Source organism: Zalophus californianus, chromosome 5 (genome assembly GCF_009762305.2).
Source record: "Zalophus californianus isolate mZalCal1 chromosome 5, mZalCal1.pri.v2, whole genome shotgun sequence".
Classification (NCBI taxonomy): Eukaryota; Metazoa; Chordata; class Mammalia; order Carnivora; family Otariidae; genus Zalophus; species Zalophus californianus.
In genome coordinates this window covers 128644339-128663469 of record NC_045599.1, presented here as the reverse complement: position 1 = coordinate 128663469, position 19131 = coordinate 128644339, and the positions used below count along the sequence as shown (strand labels likewise).

The following is a 19131-nucleotide window of genomic DNA, read 5'->3' as shown; positions in this document are numbered from 1 at the left end:
TTTAACATTTACTGATAAAATTTCACACATTCAGACTATACTGCATAAAAAGGGTTTGGTTATGTAAAAATTCAGATAATCTTGGATTCCTATACAGTTTCCATTCATCCCACTGCTCTTTATTGAATATCTGTTCACACTTCCTGGTCTCCAAAACTTGTCCTATAGGACAAAAAACAAAGTGGGAATAGAATAGGAATGTCAAGTCAACTAGGCAAGCAATTTGATTTATACTGCCTCTGATCCTTAAAGGTCCATTGACTAAAAAAGGGATGATGATATGCTCTGGTTTAAGCCTATTGTCCCCCCATAATTATTAACAGTATGCTCCCACACCGATGTGTCTCAGTTTGAACAATAAATCTTATAATCTCCCTTCCCAGGAACCATATAACAAGATGTCAGTACATTTAGCAATTATCATATACTCCATGCCTAGGGCTGCCTAACCTAACTCTGATCTGTATAGTCAGATCTGCTCAGATATGTGGCTGGAACCATATCCTCTACCAAAAGCATCATGAAGAATAATGATTTAGTTCCAATTCCCACGGGTTAAGGGCTAGGGCAGTGGTCTGCTGTTCAGAATAAAGATTTTCTAGTTTGTCATCTTAAACCCATCTGGGAAATTCTCTTTCAATCTGAAATATCCTTAGAAAATTGCCTTCTATGTGATGTATCTGACCAGCCTGGGTTATACCAATTCAATTAAATATCTAGTGGCTAAGTCTAAAAAAGTAAGTAAATTTTTAAAAATTCAGGTCCTATCAAGTTCAAATTAGTTTAAGCAAAATTAATCTTAGGTTGAAATATTTTAAACCAAGGTTTTGCCTAGTTTGTAGTGTTAGAATAAAAGGTATTAAATTATATCCCTACATAAAACTTAAGACTTAATGGTCACTAGATGATTTTTAAAATAAAATAGGATAAGTAAATAAAAACCCAAATCTTGTGCGATAAAAACATATTTGTGAAATATGCAAAAACTTTCATTTTCATCCAGCAGAAAAGAAGCTTCTATTTAGATAATATCCTTTGTGAATAAATCTAATAAATCAGTTTTAAACCAGGACAAACTAAATAATAAATCATAAAACAAACATAAAAATATGGGATGAACAAGATTAAGAAATACTTGAAAAATCATACACAAAATGGAAGGGTATTTCTCTTGGGGGGAGAAAAAGGCAGAGAAAGTATTTAGGGAATTATTTATATTAAAAAGTAATTACACTTTTATATTCTTGGACTTCACCTGGAGGTTAATGGCCAGCTCTCTCCTTGCTTACCAGAAAGTGAAACCAGCCAGAGTCCTTACCAAAATAGACAGCCGACCAAAATCACCAAAGAAAGCCTACTATAAACTGCAAAAGAAACAGGAATAATCCTGCAGGAAATGGATATCTCAATGTAACAAACAAGAATTTTCACAAACTCTAATTTGTATCCATGAAATAAGAACTTAACACCAGTTAGAAGATAAAGTTAAGCGATATAGACAAGATCAGGATATAAAAACTATAAAAGAGAAGATAAATCTAGGAAGTCCAATATCCAACTAGAAGGAATTCTGAAAAGAAAAAAGCAAATAAAAGAAATTAAGAAAGAAGATTTCCCACTCTGGAAGGGAGGCACATATTTTCAAATTTAAAGGGCCTACAGAGGGGTGCCTGGGTGGCTCAGTTCATTAAGCATTTGCCTTCAGCTCAGGTCATGATCCCAGGGTCCTGGGATAGAGCTCCGCCATCAGGCTCCCTGCTCAGTAGGGAGCCTGCTTCACCTCCCTCTGCCGCTTCCCCTGCATGTGCTCTCTCCCTCTCTCTCTCAAATAAATGAATAAATTCTTTAAAAAAAGGGCCTACAGAGTACAAAGCAGAATGAAAGAACAAAACCTCGAGACATACAGCATTTCACAACATCTCAAAGTTAAAAAAATATATATATATATTTTTTTCAAAGTCTCCAGAGAGGAAAAACAAGTCACCTGCATACAACTACACGAAAACCAGACTTTTACTGATAACACTAGTGCTAGAATACAGTAGACTAATGTCTTAAAAAATTCGAGGGAAAATGGTTATTAATACAGAGTTCTGTACCCAGCTAAACCATTAAGACAGAATAAAGGTGGTTGTTGGTTTTTTCTTTTTTTTTTTTTGACATTCAAGAACTGAGAGTTTATCTCCTATATACCTTTTCTTTGGAAGTGACATGAAGATGTACTTTAACAAAAAATAAACCAAGAAAGAAATCATGGGATCCTATAAATAGTGGATCCAAACCCAGGAGGGAGATGAGAGCCCAGGTCACCAGCTGTGCAGCAGGCCCAAAGAGGCAGCAAGCTTGGACTCGAAGTAAAAAAAAAGGACAGAAGCCTCCAGGAGAGAGATGTCCAGGAAAATAAAGGATTGGACAACAGACAGTAGACTAGGAACCTGAAAAAATATTAAGATACAATCAAGGCACCAAAAAGATTTTTGGGAAAAAAAGGCAATGAAAGACTTCAGCAAATAGTACATTGCTCAAGAAAGGCATGATCCTGGTAAAAGACACCACAGTTAAGCAATTAGTAGGGTGTAAAAAAAAAAAAAAAACACCAAACATCCATTTGAACTTGAACTGAGGAAGATTCTTCTATTAAGTGGTACAGGGTTGTAAAAATGGAAGACATTAGGAATGATAATCATAGACCACCACCACTTGGATTCACAGTTAAGTCCTATTTACAGTCCTATTAGTAAGTTTCTGCCTTAAAAGTTTTAGAATCAACCTAAATTACAGAAGATAAACTATGATTACAGAATATAATGTAAATGTTAATCACAAGTAGAACTAGAGCTAAGTTGGGGGATGGGGTGGGGAAAGAGGGAAAGTAAAGCACCAGAGTTTCAAGATTCTTTTCCTAATATAGAGAGTACCGAGATACAGACTACCTTTGTTGGAAATGGAGTGTCTGAAAGTAAGAGAAATAGCCCTATCATTGAACTTCGAAGGAGAAATAAGAGGCATGAGAGGGTATGAACTAAATCTTAACTGTGATTGTAGGCAATAAAAATATAATGCATAAAAAGTCAATAAATTAAGACACAGAGAGGGGTGCCTGGGTGGCTCAGTTGTTAAGCATCTGCCTTCGGCTCAGGTCATGATCCCAGGGTCCTGGGATCGAGCCCCGCATCGGGCTCCCTGCTTGGCAGGAAGCCTGCTTCTCCCTCTCCCACTCTCACTGCTTGTGTTCCCTCTCTCACTATCTCTCTCTCTGTCAAATAAATAAATAAAATCTTAAAAAAATAAAAAGACACAGAGAAGCACATTATTTAATGATAGGGAGTTAGAAATAAAACCAGAACGTATTAAAGGTGGGAGTCGCTACAAAGTGGAATTGGGGAGAAGGGATTAGGAAAATAAGGGAATGCTGTTTTCATTAAAAGCCCTTCTAGGGGTGCCTGAATGGCTCAGTCAGTTAAGCGTCTGACTCTTGGTTTTGGCGCAGGTCATGATCTCATAAGGGTTGTGAGACTGAGCTCTGCATCAGGCTTCACACTCGGTGCGGACGGAGTCTGCTTGAGATTCTCTCCCTCTCCTCCCCCACTACACGTGCATGCGTGCTCTTTCTCTCTTAAAATCTAAAAAGAATCCCTTCTATTTTTAATTACATTATGTATTATTCTGGGAGGAGCATAAAACATAATTTTCAAACTGGCAAGTTGAATGACCAACAACCACAAATTTAAATTACTCCTGTCTAGGTATTCCAACTCAATTCTAACTTCTACATTTCTGGTCTCGACCCTAACCTATACCCAACTCCAAGCCCATTTTTAGTGCTTTCAAATTCCATTAATATGACCTGGATTTACATTATACTAAAGTTATAGTCACTACCAGCATTAAAACAACTATGCATACCAATGGCTTGTCCATATAAGTGGCATCTGGTAACAGGGAAAACATTCCTATACCTCTTTTAATTTCTATACAGCAGTGATTTTCAAAATATGATCCAAGGACTGTTAGGATCCAGGAGGTTATCCCTTTTTCAATTACAGATTGCCTTCATATAATTTAATCCAAACAATTTATTGCAACAGACTGAATGCAGAAGCAGATGGAGAACCAACCATTTTAATTAAGATATTAAAAAGATTTATAAAAATCTTTGTAAAGATATAAAACAATGCCTCTTGTCTCCCTATTATTGGAGGACAGGAATAGTTATTTTTTTATAGTTCCATAAAGAAATTTGGGGTTAACATGTAGTAGTCTTTTTATTTTAAAATGATTTAATAAATGTTTTTAAAATTCTATGACAGTAAATATTAATATAATCAACATAAACAAAAGCTCTTTGGGTCTTCAATAATTATAACTGCTTTAGGGGTCTCAAAACCATAAGCTTCAAGAGCTACCATTTTATGATAAAGAGCATTAACTTTGATTCATCATTCATTTCCCTGCTCTTTACACCTTTAAACAAAAACATTTTCTTCTATTCTGTAACAGTGAAACAGTTCTCAGGGAAAATGAGCAGTGCACATGGTCAGAGCCCCAGGTCTGTTGCCTACAACTGCAATATCCCTATCCAGGGCTCAAAATCTCCCACTTTACCTAGTGTGCTGTGCACAAATATCATTTTCTGTGACAGCAGACAAGAAAGGTATTAGGAAGCAATGGCCTAGAACTCTGGGACTCCCACAAGAAACCAGCACAGAAGGTGAACTAGAAAAAAGTCCATTTTCCCTTGTAAGGGAAAACTGTAGAAGAAACTTTCCTAGCTCAGCCTTGGCTCTGGGTAAAGGGGAGAGAAGTCTCCCTTAATAATTTTTTTTTTCTTTTTTGAGTGAGAGAGCAGTGTGTGGGCATGGGGTGGAGGGGTGGGGCAGAGAGAGAGGGAGAGAGGGAGAGAATCCTAAGCAGGCTCCATGGGGGGTTCCACCTCATGACCCTGAGATCATGACCTGAACCAAAGGTTCAGGAGCTTACCGACTGAACCCCCCAAGCACCCCTCCCCTGACAATTCTTTATGACAAGCCAGTCTTCCCCTAGGTTTGGGTTCTGGAATTCACCTTATCTAAGAAAACTCGAAGCTAAGTAGTTAGTTTAATATATCCCTGAGATGATAGTGCTTTCAGATGCCATAAAACGTATTTTCCTCTCTAAATGCTACAATGTTCTAACAAACAGGAGAGCTCAATAAAAACATCACAACAAATACCATAAGAAAACAAATTACTAAAAGCAGGAGTTTGCAGAATAAAAAATTTGAAAAGACTGTAAGTATTAGAATTATTGACTATAAAATATAAAATAAGTATACTTAAAAAGGTAAAAGAGTGACGCCTGGGTGGCTCAGTCCACTAAGCGCCTGACTCTTAATCTTAGCTCAGTTTTTTTTTTTTAAGATTTTACTTATTTGAGAGAGAGAGAGAGAGGAAGGGGCAGAGGGAGAGGATCTCAAGCAGACTCCTCAGCATGGAGCCCATGCGGGGCTCAATCTCATGACTGAGCCAAAACCAATAGTTGGATGCTTAATTGACTGAGCCACCCAGGTACCCTCAGCTCAGGTCTTGATCTCGGGGTTTTGAGTTCAACCCTGCATTGGGCTCTGCACTGGGTGTGGAGCCTACTTAAAAAAAAAAAAAAAAAAAAGGAAAGGTAAAAGATTAGACTATCAGAACTAATACCAAGGACCAAGAAGTTGATAAAAAAAACCACCAGATGAATTTTTATTTTTAAAAGAACAGACCTCACAAAAAATGAAATACAGTATATAAAAATTATAATCAGAAACTCAGAAAGGCATTACATAACTGATTAGACATGGCTGACAAAAAAATGAGTGAACTCGAAAGTATCTCCACAATTCCTCATTATGCACACAGAGACAAAGAGATGAAAATTATTAGAGGTTAAAAGATGAGGATAGAATAAAAAGTGCTAAGTTACATCTAAGTAGAGTTGCAAATGGAGAAAAAGAATAGAGGAAACACATCTAAAAAAAAAGTCTGAGATTTCCCAAAATTAATGAAAGATTAATTTGAAAGCCCCAACAAAGACAAAGAGAAGCACTGCGGGGGGAAAAAAAAAGTGCCTACAGAGACTAAGTGAGGACTTCTCAAAATAAGGAAGTGAGATTAAAACAAATCAAAAACTATTACTAGTAGACCCATATTAAAGGACATTCTTAAAGATTTCCTTTAGGAAGAATGAAAATGATCTCAGAATGAATAAATGTCATGTTAAAAAAGTGGTAAATATGAAGGTAAACTTAATCACTGACTATATAAAATAACAGTATTCAAAAATGACTGGTTGTGGGGTTAAAATCTGAAATACTATACATAACAGCACAAAAATCAGGAGAGGACTGATTAAAGTTAAAGCATTTTAAGTCCTCACATTGTTTAGGAAAGTAAAGATAATGATTAACTTTAGAATACGTGAAATATTCATGCTAAATTTCTAGAGAAGCTACTATAAAACAGAAGCAGAATCTTCATTCTGACCTTATAAAAAGAATGAGAAAAAGTCTCGATCAAGAAAATGTAGACTGCTTCTGTCACTCACATTATTGGATGTGTTTTTTCTCCCCTGGAAAACATACTCTCTGTGTGTGTGCATTATTTTCAATTTTGGATAAAATGGCAAAGTAACTGATAGGCAAACACTTTTTTCCTTTTCATGGCATACAAAATACAATTTGATCTTTTCATTAGTCCAAACTGAATGTTCAACATTGTTGGACTTTTCTATTTTCCAGGTCAAATTATGGCATCTTGTGTATCTACCAAATTATGGACAGATTTTCTTTAAATTACATTTAATATTTCATAGTGTTCACAAAGATGCAAAATTAAACTTCCTCACAGAATCACCCCAAAGACAAACCATCTTTATTCTGTACACTTGATATTATGTATCATGCTCCCATTACCTTTACAATACTATTAAAATAATTGTATCATAGAATTTTAGAAGAAAATAACCAATCCTACAACTTTTACTAACACGTTACACTAGTAGACTACTACTGGGGCAGGGAGTGGTTAAATGTAATATGAAAACTGTTTTCTTGGGATCTGTAACTCACAGTATACCAAGAAAGAGCCATTACCATTTACACCTGGGTCCACTGGACCTTTTGCACTTTTGTATTTTTGAAGTCATTTGACAAATTATTTGCACAAGTATAAGGGATAATAATAAAAAAAAATTATCAGAATTCTTAAAAGCAGCAACAGACCCAAATTTTTATTCCATATGCTCCTGGTTTTAAAACAAACCATGTTCTCTGAACAGAACTGCTAATCAACTTTTATGCATGAACCTGGAACATTTCTATCTCATAAATGCTGATTGCAGATTTCATATATATCTCTAACGAGTTCTACCTTATCATTACTTCTGGTTCTTCTTTTTGCACTTGAACTGTCAAAACACAATGCTTACAAAATTTTTAAAAACATTTGATGGCTTGGGGCGGCTGGGTGGCTCAGTGGTTAAGCGTCTGCCTTCCAGCTCAGGTCATGATCCCAGAGTCCTGGGATCAAGCCTGCATCAGGCTCTCTGCTCAGCTTCTCTCTCTCCCTCTCCCTCTCCCCGCTTGTGTGCTCTTGTGTGCACTCTCTCTCTGTCAAATAAATAGGAAAAAAAAAAAACCACACAAAAAACATCTGATGGTTTTGAGAGACAGTCATCTTCTTTGCTCCATAATTGCAAAACATTTTCAATTTTAAGTTTGGAATGGTCAATATAATCAATCTTTTCCTTTCTACACCATCGATTTCCTCCCAATTATCTTTGAATACATACCTGCCTTCAGCATCTGTCCACTAATGAATTATATGAAGTAAATTTTGGTGCACAAGCATCACAAAAGAGGAAAGAATGCTGCCAGATACACTTTGAGCAAATTGAGATGTTCAAGATCTTGTCATGGAGTATTATTACATAATGAAGTCATTCCTATTGATTGAGTGGATAAACACACATTTACTTTCTTATCCTTTGAAAAACTTTATCTTTCACTCACTGATTCCTCAGTTAAAAAAAAAAATTCAGTTAGGACACTGTATCTGAAGATTTTTAGTCTGAGATTTTGCTTTTACAATCAATTTCACTACCATCATTAGTCTAGAGCAATGCTGTTATTTACATTGTTTTTTATCTAATAATTGTCAAACATCTTCCCGTGTTTTCTTCTTTACCAATATGGACAGAGTATGGACAATTTGGAATCCTCAACTTTGCTGAAGGAAAAAACTAAAAGCTAATTATAAAGGCAGTGTCTCTACTTTTTTTCATACCATCTTCAAAGATGCAAAAACTGGGCGACTGGGTGGCTCAGTTGGTTAAGCATCTGCCTTCAGCTCAGGTCATGATCCTGGAGTCCCAGGATTGAGCCTAGCACCAGGCTTCCCGCTTGGTGGGGAGTCTGCTTCTCCCTCTGCCGCTCAACCTGCTCGTGCTCTCTCTCTCGAATAAATAAAATCTTAAAAAAAAAAAAAAAAAAGATGCAAAAATTTGGGCAATGCAATATCTTCCAATTATCTCACTATTATACCACCCTTCTAGGTGATTCCAACATTCCTCCATTTTCCTATTGTATTAGTCTTTTTTTTCTTTTTTAAAGATTTTATTTGACAGGGAGAGAGACAGCGAGAGAAGGAATACAAGCTAGGGGGAATGGGAGAGGGAGAAGAAGCAGGCTTCCCACCAAGCAGGGAGCCCGACGCGGGGCTCAATCCCAGGACCCTGGGATCATGACCTGAGCCGAAGGCAGATGCTTAACGAAGACAGATGCTTAACGACTGAGCCACCCAGGCGCCTGTATCAGTCTTTTTTAGAGTGGCTGGCAGTAAGCGACAAGAGGAAATAATTCCTAGGAAGATGAAATAGCAAAATGTTTCAAGATAGGAAAAAATAAAATCCCTATGGTAAATTTTAGACTTATAAAAAGGATCCAATGGATCCATATAGTAATTGCAAGATAAAATGAATTTTATTCCACTTTTAAAACTAAGCAGATTTTCTTTGGAAGACCTCTGAGGAAGAAAAAGTCATGAAATGTCAATCCTTTTAACTATTTGTAAATAAAAGTACTCAAAAAAAAAAAAAAACCCAGAAAACAAAAAAAATCACACACCAAAAAACTCACAAACGTTTGGGTACAATAAAAGCTGATAAATACCATAAGTTGATTAAACCAAAGTGCCCTATAACTTTCTGAACTCAAGAAAAATTTCTCCAGGAAAGATAGGAACACTCACACTAAGTGAGATGAAAAACAAAACTAAAAATGGCCTCCTGACACTTAAGGTCAGTTTTTATTGTCAAACGTTTTACAACCTTACTAGGAGTATTTTCAGAAGTATTTTGATTTCATAAATGTGGATAAGGAATTATAAATGTGTAAAATAAGATCCTGAAATTCTTAAAGCTAGGATAACCAGACATTCTGAAAGTAATGGACAGCCAGTGAATATTTTAAGCGGAAGAGTGTTGTGCTGAATTTACATTTTATGATGAGCATTCTGTTTATAGTAAAAAAAAAATGGTTTGGGGTGGGTAGGAGTGAGAGAAGCTACAAAGCCATCTTCACAAATCACAGCATTCTTTGCCCTCAACTATATGATTATTGTTTAAAAGGCTTTTGTAGGTGGTGCCTGGGTGGCTCAGTCGTTGAGCGTCTGCCTTCAGCTCGGGTCATGATCCCGGGGTCCTGGGATCGAGCCTCACATCGGGCTCCCTGCTCGGCGGGAAGTCTGCTTCTCCCTCTCCCACTCCCCCTGCTTGTGTTTCCTCTCTCACTGTGTCTCTGTCAAATAAATAAACAAAATCTTAAAAAAAAAAAAAAGGCTTTTGTAGGGGCGCCTGGGTGGCTCAGTCGTTAAGCATCTGTCTGCCTTCGGCTCAGGTCATGATCCCAGGGTCCTGGGATCGAGCCCCACACTGGGCTCCCTGCTGGGCAGGAAGCCTGCTTCTCCCTCTCCAACTCCCCCAGCTTGTGTTCCCTCTCTCACTGTGTCTGTCAAATAAATAAATAAAATCTTAAAAAAAAAATAAAAGGCTTTTGTATTATTTTTCCTATCAAAAAAGTAAGCCCCCACCTGGGTGGCTCAGTCTGTTAAGCGTCTGCCTTTGGCTCAGGTTATGATCCCAGGGAGGGAGCCCCATGTCAGGTTTCCTGATCATCAGGGAGCCTGCTTTCTTCCTCTCCCACTGCTGCTCCCCCTGCTTATGCTCTTTCCAATAAATAAAATCTTAAAAAATAAAATAAAATGCTTTAAAAAATAATAAAATGATCTTCTCTCAATTTTCAGAGTGAAAGACCATGAAGCGTACCTCAAACTCCATAGTCAGAATTCTCCAATTCCCCATTTTAGTATTTCATTAAAATTCAGGTATGATCATTATCATGGCATGGTTATTTGCAGGTATATCTGTCCCCACTCCCATCTCACAGAAGTGTAAACTCCTGAGTGTAGGGACTGCACATATTGTAGATGCTCATTAAATACCATGTGTTACTTCCTAAAAGTGTATTTTATCATACATATTTATATGAGAAGACTTATATTAAAACAAAAAGCCCAATGTAATCTTTATTTCACAAATTTGTCCTCTACAAGCATGAATTAAAGAGCTGTACTGCACACAGCTTTCACACAACACTCAGAAATGCTATACTCCAAACAGTGACCCTAATTATGAGGGAAGAGTGCCAAGGACAATTTATGACTGAGCACAGTAGGTGCACTCCATACCTTTAATCATGTATCTAAGTAATTCTAACATACTCTGTCAATTACTACTACACTTACAAGCCCAAGGCTTTGTCTTCCGGCTAACCTGATGGTGTACTTCTGAAAAATAATTTGGCTGGTTTTACAAATATCTCTATTTAAACAGCTATACATTATAATCCAACCGCTCATAAGCATAATTCTATCTCTGGAATCTCTCTTCCAAGATTTTATTTATTTATCTGACAGAGACAGACACAGAAAGAGGGAACACAAGCAGGGGGAATGGCAGAGGGAGAAGCAGGCCTCCCAGGGAGCCCGATGTGGGGCTCGATCCCAGGACCCTGGGATCATGACCTGAGCCTATGGCAGATGCTTAACAACTGAGACACCCAGGCGCCCCTGGGATCTCTATTTTAATCCAGTGATCTATTTGTCTATCCCTGTACAACACCACATGCTCCTGTTGAACAAAGTTTGGGTATGTGATAACACAAGACCTTCCTTGTCGTATCTTACAAGTCTTTTGGACAAGTCTTACTCTTGGACAAATACTATCTTCATTACCAACATTAGAATCTCTTATGATCCAGTTATCCCAAAAAAACCTGTTGCGATTTTTATTGGAATTACATTAAATCTACAGATTACTTAGAAAATTGATAACTTGATGGTATTGATTTTTTTCACTCCACAAACCCAGCCCATCCTCATTTATTTATGTCTTCTTTTATGGGCTTTATATCCTAATGTATTTTTTTCTTAAGCGTTCTGCATATCTCATTAGTTTTATTTCTACTTAATAGGTTTTGTGGCTATATAAAAACAAGATTTAATTTGAAATTTTATTAACTCAGTATTGCTGAAACAGTAATGTTAGCAATTTTTGCAGGATCTTAGATCCAGAAAATTTGCTGAATGCTTATTATTTCTCTTATTTTTGTCTGCTGCTTGCAAATAAAAAACTTCCTTCCTTCCCCATTAAACTGACATGGAAATTGAGACCTATCAATTGATATTCAAGTACCTACTTTTAAAACATTTTACCTTGAGATTAGAAAGTTCTCTATATAAAGTATATGAAAGACATCAACTAAGGAATTCCTTTAAAATCCTTACAGTATTATTCAAATACCTATACTTTATAGAAAACTAACATTGGTAAAATGCCTCCTGAAAAATCAGGTACTAGGGAAGAAGGTTTTATATATAATCTTTACCTGAAGGAAGGTTAATCGAGGGAAGTCTCAGAAAAATGAAATGATTTGGCCAAGTGACTGATCAAATAGAGCTGGGATTCAAATCTAACAAGCTCCAAATCTATGCTCTTCCCCTGACAGTATATTGTAAAGCCGTTTACAAAAGCATAAATATTACACCTTAAACATTCTATATGAGAATATTTTGGCTCACAACTACTCTTAAGGCTATTAATAACATAGACAGGAAATATCATCAATGTAACAGCAGCAATCCTTTTAGAACATTTTCATTATTTCAAACTCATTCATGCAATATGAATCCCAAGATCTGATTCAACAATGAAAGCTGATATAACTGGCAGTTGCAGAATTTCTTTTTTGTAGAGCCAGTAAATTTCCATCACCATGATTGGTTTCAACAACCTGTTCACCTGGTTTTTCACCTTCTCAGTTAGTGATTACTCCTTTTCTACCTTACTAGTGTTACTCTTAATTCTTTCCTCAAGACATAGTTTTAACACTACATTCAAAATAAGTAAAAAAGGAAGAGAAGGAGAAAAAAGGAAAATTCACCAGCTAATCATCCTACCCAAGTCATTTATTTCAGTGAAGTGAAGAGATAATTATCCTTTAGGAACAGACATACTAAAGATATCTCAAGAATCAGTGGATGAGATGAGATGCCTTCCTAGCAGATGCTTAAACTAATGTCCGGCAAACGGCCACGATCCACTTAAAATATTTACCATTTAACAATACTTGCTAAGACTCTAAGAATATGGGGGTAATTATTTTGCATCTTTATACAATCTCTACCGTAAAGCCTTTGAATTCAATAAATACTAGATATAAGAAGGGTTAAAAAAAAATTTGCCAAATGATTTTTTCAAATAGCTAACTTTATTGAAGTTATTCAATGATACACTAAGTTATATATAGGACAAAGAAAATTAGTTTAATTAAGCACAATCTAAAGATTTAGGTTATCCAGGTAACAGACAAGAAGCTTGATTAGATAGATGACAAGAAATTGATATGTCCAAGGCTTTTCTAAGCAACAATTAAAGGGAAACTGGCTGTTTAAAACTCAAAAAAATGTTTATGTCCTATTAACAGTGGAATATAATGGATTACTTTATATTACATATACATATATTTGTGTATGCCACAAATTCCTTTCTACAAGTAAATACCTATGAGAACTTCTGTATCACCTCCAATGAAGGAGTGAAAAAAAATGATTTTGAGCCTATGAAACTATCAGAAAGCTTTTTTTCTACTGAGGATTATCTTTCCCCACATTCTTTGCTACCCCACGTTGAAATACTTTTTCCCAAGTTTACAAAATTAGATTTATCCGTAAGCCTATCTTCTCAAACAAAAAAGGTAACTCTAACTAAAGTAGGTTACCTACCCAACCAAGTCCCCTTTCTGCTGCGAAGCCATCCTATTTTTTCACTATACTTGAGATCTGCTCCGTCCTGTGCCCCACAAATTAATTCTACCACAAAAACACACACATAAACACATACAAATACTTTAAAAATATTTTGATTTCCTCATTTCCAAGGGGAAAAAGCACATGAAAGGTCAGAAAGTGAAAAGATTGCATTTGCTAGAGTGGTAAATGGGCATAGTAGGTTTATTTACTTGACTTAAAAATATACAAAAAGGAAGAAAAATATTCAGTAGCTGATGGAACATGCAGCACAAAGACTAAGTAAATGCTTATCACAAAAATATTTAATATGCATTATACAAATGAAAAACTTAGTTTATCTAGAGGTTAGCAGTTAGAAGTAGCAGAATTTATAGCTTTACATAGCTATAACCAAGAAAACTAAGAACCAGAATGCAATGAAGATTTAGGTTAGTTTCAGTTATCTGTATTCAACGACAGGTGTAGCAACCACTCTTATCAATCCACTTGTAAATGCTTAAAATTTCCCCAAGTTTGCATCCTTTAAATTAAACAAAACCCACAAACAACAGCAACAAAAAACTTGCAAAGTAAGCCTTGGTCTTCCTAAAAGTTACATTATAGAGATTTCTAGACAGAAGAAAAATAAGCATCATCACAGCATTCTTTGCATATCCTTTTATTATTGCTACTTATCTTCCTTGAGCCAAAGTATTAGCATTATTAGTCCTGATTTCTTCCCATTAAAAGCAAATAACTTTCCATGTACTGTATCTATACAAAAGGACAGAGCATATTAACGATTTTGCTATACATACCTATGCATAAATAAGTATAGTCCAAAGACTAGTCTTTCCTCATTAGACATACACATAAACAAGCAATTTAGGAATTTGGATGACTGTTACAGTTTACTGAAACTTGAGGAGATTCAAAGCCAAAGAAGAAATTAGATACAGAAATTCTGTACTAGTTTTCTATACTAGAATAAATTACATACATGCAACTATTTTGTCAAAAAAATTAAGTATCTTTAAGTTGGCACTTCCTCCCCCATTTTTGTCTGTAGAAATGCACTAGAAAAAATACTTCAAAACTGCCAAAGAACCCACTATATTTTAAGTAAAAAATCCTAAAATTTATCACTCTGCCCACAGTAACAACAAAAAATACTGTGTGAAACAAGTCACATTTTTAATGGTTAAATACAGCTTTGTCTAGAACACATAGTACTTGGTAGCACAGGATTTATAGCACAGATGCTGATTAGCTATCTTGTTTCCCAGAAAAAGAAAATGGCTTGATTTTTTTTCTCTCCCCACAAAAATTACTGGCTCTAAAAGGTTTTATCAAAGTAACTGCCACTTTGTTAGTTTAATTATCATACTTATAAACAAAGAATTTAATATCTGAAAAGCCCCAAGATTCTGCCCCAATAATTTGTCATCTCCGTCCTTTTTCTGGAATATGTCTCAAGATAAAACATGTAAAAAATGCCACATGCATTCAAGACATTTAAAACAATTATAAAAATTTAATACCAATTTTGTAAATATATTGCACACACATTTTAACAGCTCTTAAAATCAATGGGGTCTTAAGCATTGTATATTTTAATTGGCAGCAATTTTTTTTAATGATACATAAAATAACGTCACTCTTTACAAATAAATGGCATCTCAGAAATCCATGAAATACGGCAACTTTCTCAGAATTACAGGTTTTTACCCAAGAAGATAGCCCAATACCTCATTTTACAGATGAGGAAAATGAAAGCCCAAATAAGTATGTCCCCAACGTCATAAAATCAAGAGCAAAAACGACAGGGAAGCCAGGTCTTCTGATTCCCAGTGATGATGCCCTTTCCATTACACAACCCAACGCTTGAAGTTAATGAGATGAAAAAATTACCTGGGTTTAACCAAATAGTTAACACACAGATACCTAATATAATCTCCCTCTCTATAAAAAGCTTGTCACTTAGGAACCCTGTAGGTTTATGCTCTGAATCTGAAGAGAATGTCTCTGACTCAAAAGCAACAACGACCACAAAAAAAAAAAAAAAAAATCTAACGTGTTTTTCTCTTTTGATAAGATGTATAATGAGCTACAAATTAGAGCTTCCCTTAACGTGGAGATTTCATAGGATGCATCACAGTAAATCAGTATAATCTCACTTGCACCTCCCCCCACCCCCACGCCCCAGGAGAAAGACCCGCCAAGGGGAATTATTACCGCCCCCATCACCCCCAGCCTAAACTCCATGGTTAGAACAAGGCCGAGGATTCATTTATCAGTACTAGAAACTTCGCACATCTTTTCCAGTCTACAAACTACAAATTCACAGGTGGTTGGTATGTTTACATCTCTCCCCGAAGGAAAAACTAAAGGAACCCAATGAATGTAGTGACACCCGCAGTTTGTTTCGCAGGACTCGAGCGGAGGGGCAGGAGGAGCCGAAGGAGAAGTACCCGAGAAAACGACACGTTATCTGGGCTCTGGGGGCCGCAGCACCGGGCGGAGACGGGCGCACGGGAGGCGTCGCGGAAGAGGCCGGGGGGCAGCGCGCTCCGGCACTCCCCTTCGCCCACCCTCTCCATTCCCCAAGTGGGAGGGCGATTAGAGGTGGGGACTGGACAGGCGGGGCGGAGACTGGGGGGAGATCCGAGCCTCGGCCGCGGCTCCCTCCCTCAGCCGGCCGGGCGGGGGTGGCGGCTGGGCTCCGAGGCCGCGGGAGGCCATTTTGGCTGCGGGGCCGCCGAAAGCCCGGGCGGCCCTCCACGTCCCAACACCGCGGCCGTCCCTCGCTCCCGCCCCCAGCGGGGGCCGCTGCCTGCCGCGGGGCCGGGCGGGGCGGGAGAGGCCGCGGGGCCCGGCCCGCCTCGGGCCGAGGCTCGGGGCCGCCGGGCGGGGGCCGGCGCGGGGGCGTCGTGTCGACGGGATCCGGGCGGAAGAGCGAGCACGGGGAAAGAAGGGAGAGGGCGGGGAGCCGTTACCTATACTGGGCCGCAGCCGCCGCCGCCGCCGCCCCGCTGTGGGTGAATCCAAAGTAGTTGCCGGTCGCCATTTTGGCATCTTCCCCCAGCCGGCTGGGCACTGCGGCGGGCATGGAGAGTCGGGTCCCATGGCGGGAGGAGAGGTGCGGTGGGGCAGAGACGCCGAGGGAGGGAAAGGGAGAGAGAGAGGAGCTGTGAGAAGTCGCCCTCGCCGGGCCCGGACCGGGGCCGCGGCCGCGCCGCCTCCCCCCTCCCGCCTCGCACTCCCTCACTCACTCGCACGCCCCGGTGGCGGCCGCCGCCTCCTCCCCGGAGCCAGCCCCAACCCCCGCGCCTCCCCGCGGCCCCGCGTCGGGGAAGGGGCCGGGCAGGGACCTCGGCGGGGTACATTATACTCACCATAGGTGAAAGAAACTACAGGGCATATGGGAATCATGGGCTCGGGCTGCTGCTGCTGAACTCTGAACTCTCACCCACTGCCTCCCTCCTCTGCCCCGCTCCTCCTCAGCGGAGAACAGACCGCCGCCTCCCGTCGCACTGCGCAGGCGCCCCCCGCGCTCGGCACCCTGGGAGCTGTAGTCCCGGCCGCCTTCGCGGCTCCGGCTGGCGCGTGCCGGGCCTCGGCCGAGGCGGGTCTGGACGCCTTCAACGTGGTAGTGACAAGGCGCCACAACAGGGGCTATAGAGGAGAGTGCCAGGAGCGCCTCGCCCTGCCTTGGGGGGATCAGGGAGAATGACCAGAGAGAGTGACGTCTGTTAGCCTTCTCTTACTTTTCACTCTCTCATTTTTGCGTGGTGCAATGTTCTCTACCTTTCAGTCCTTCTCGCTCGTGCACTTTTAAATTAGAATTTGAGCTGGACTAATTTGCATGCTTCCTTATTTGCCTCATTCCTGCTTCTTGTTTCTAGTCTCATAATTGGGGAGGGAAAGACAGGGGAAGAGAGAAAAAGAATGCTAGTCTGTTGGGCTGGAAGCACACCCCCAAACACCCCTCCCCAACACCCTCTCCCCCACCTGCACCCACTCCTCGAGTCCTTCAACGTGTGTTGAGCAACCCCCCACCCCCACCCCCTGGCAGTGTCAGGCTAGGTCCTGGAGATACATCAGCGAAGAAAATGAAGTCCCTTGCACACATGGAATTTACCTTCTGGGGAGGGAGAAGGAGGGTGTCAGGTAATGACCAAATAGTATAGGAGCTGGTGATTGCAGCTTTAAGAGTAAAGCCTAGGAAAGATAGGAGCGAGGTGCTGTTTTATGTAGAGTGTGGATACAGCAATCACCTGAGCTGAGACTTAAAGGAAGTGAGGGACTAGCCTGGTCGATACCTGGAGGAAGGACAGCAAATCGAGGGTCCTAAAGCCAGAGTGCTCAAGAGCAGCAAGGAAGTTAGTTGTGGCTGGAGTTGAGTGGTAAGGAGATAGGATCTTCAGAAAGGTCCCTGGTAAGGAGGCCAGATCTTTCATGGTAAGGACGCAAGAATACTCTCCCTCATGCAAGCATTTCTTTCTTCCCTCTGCTTTCTCGCTCTTCTCTCTTTACTTTCCCAGTTCATTTCCAACCACTCTCTTTCCTCTTACAGTCCAGTCCCTCTTCTTGTTGACTGCTTCCTTCCACCTTACCTCCCATCAATGCATAAGTGCTCCATTTCACCTCCTCCTCATCTCCATGCCCATGCCCCCATACCCTCTGCTACTGGCCTCTCCTCAATGTTTATTTATTTACTTATTTATTTAAAAAAATAATCTAACCATTTTTTTAAAAAAGTTTATTTAAGTAATCTCTCCATCCAATGTGGGGCTTGAACCCATGACCCCAAGATCAAGAACCACATGCTCCTCCAACTGAGCCAGCCAGGTGCCCCTCCTAATATTTAACATGAGCATTAAAAAGAAATGCAAAGGGGGGTGCCTGGGTGGCTCAGTCGGTTGGGCGACTGCCTTCGGCTCGGGTCATGATCCTGGAGTCCCGGGATCGGGTCCCACATCGGGCTCCCTGCTCAGCGGGGAGTCTGCTTCTCCCTCTGACCCTCTTCCCTCTCGTGCTCTCTGTCTCTCATTCTCTCTCTCTCAAATAAATAAATAAAATCTAAAAAAAAAAAAAAAGAAATGCAAAGGGTGAATCAGAACTCACTCATGAAGTTTAGGGCTTTATCCCACCTTCTTATGCCACAGCAGAAACAATACCTCAATTCTTACTTGTGCCAACCTGGCTCCCCCACACCTCCTACAAAGGTACGAGTTCTAAGAACCTGTCTGATTTATCCTCTTACTCATTTCAAAAAAGAGAAAGTGTAGAACATTGGGGGGAAAAATCAATGTCATTGTTTTTGACAATACTGATGGGTTTTTTGTTTTTTTGTTGTTGTTTTTTAAGATTTTATTTATTTATTTGACAGAGAGAGACACAGCAAGAGAGGGAACACAAGCAGGGGGAGTGGGAGAGGGAGAAGCAGGCTTCCCGCGGAGCGGGGCTCGATCCCAGGACCCTGGGATCATGACGTGAGCCGAAGGCAGACACTTAAAAACTGAGCCACCCAGGGGCCCCAGTACTGATGTTTCTCTAGGCAAACGTTATTTGCAGTCCAAGTGTGTTGCTAGGAAAAAGTATCTCCTACACATAGGCTATTAGAACCACATTTTAAAGGTAATTTGTCTTGAACTTCATGGAGCAATAAAGCTTTTAAAGCACTGACTGTAACTGCTTTGATAAACTTGTACTATTAGCTACTAGGCTACTTGAATAAAACTGGAGGAGAAAAGACAGGTGTTAA

At 39.6% G+C, this 19131-nt stretch overlaps 1 protein-coding gene across 3 annotated transcripts in view; it reads right to left on the bottom strand.

The window, feature by feature from the left end:
- ZFR (zinc finger RNA binding protein) overlaps positions 1-16898 on the bottom strand; it is an 80881-nt gene extending 63983 nt beyond the window's left edge. For all 3 annotated transcript variants that reach the window (XR_003521987.1, XM_027605044.1, XM_027605045.1), the window contains exons 1-2: positions 16760-16898; positions 16361-16460 (exon numbers count right to left, since the gene is read on the bottom strand). Coding sequence is in view for 2 of the 3 variants with exons in the window: in XM_027605044.1 (XP_027460845.1) it covers positions 16361-16460; positions 16760-16796 (137 nt within the window). In the remaining variant the exon portion in view is untranslated. The remainder of the gene's footprint in view (positions 1-16360; positions 16461-16759) is intronic.
- Between the last annotated feature and the right edge of the window lie 2233 nt (positions 16899-19131).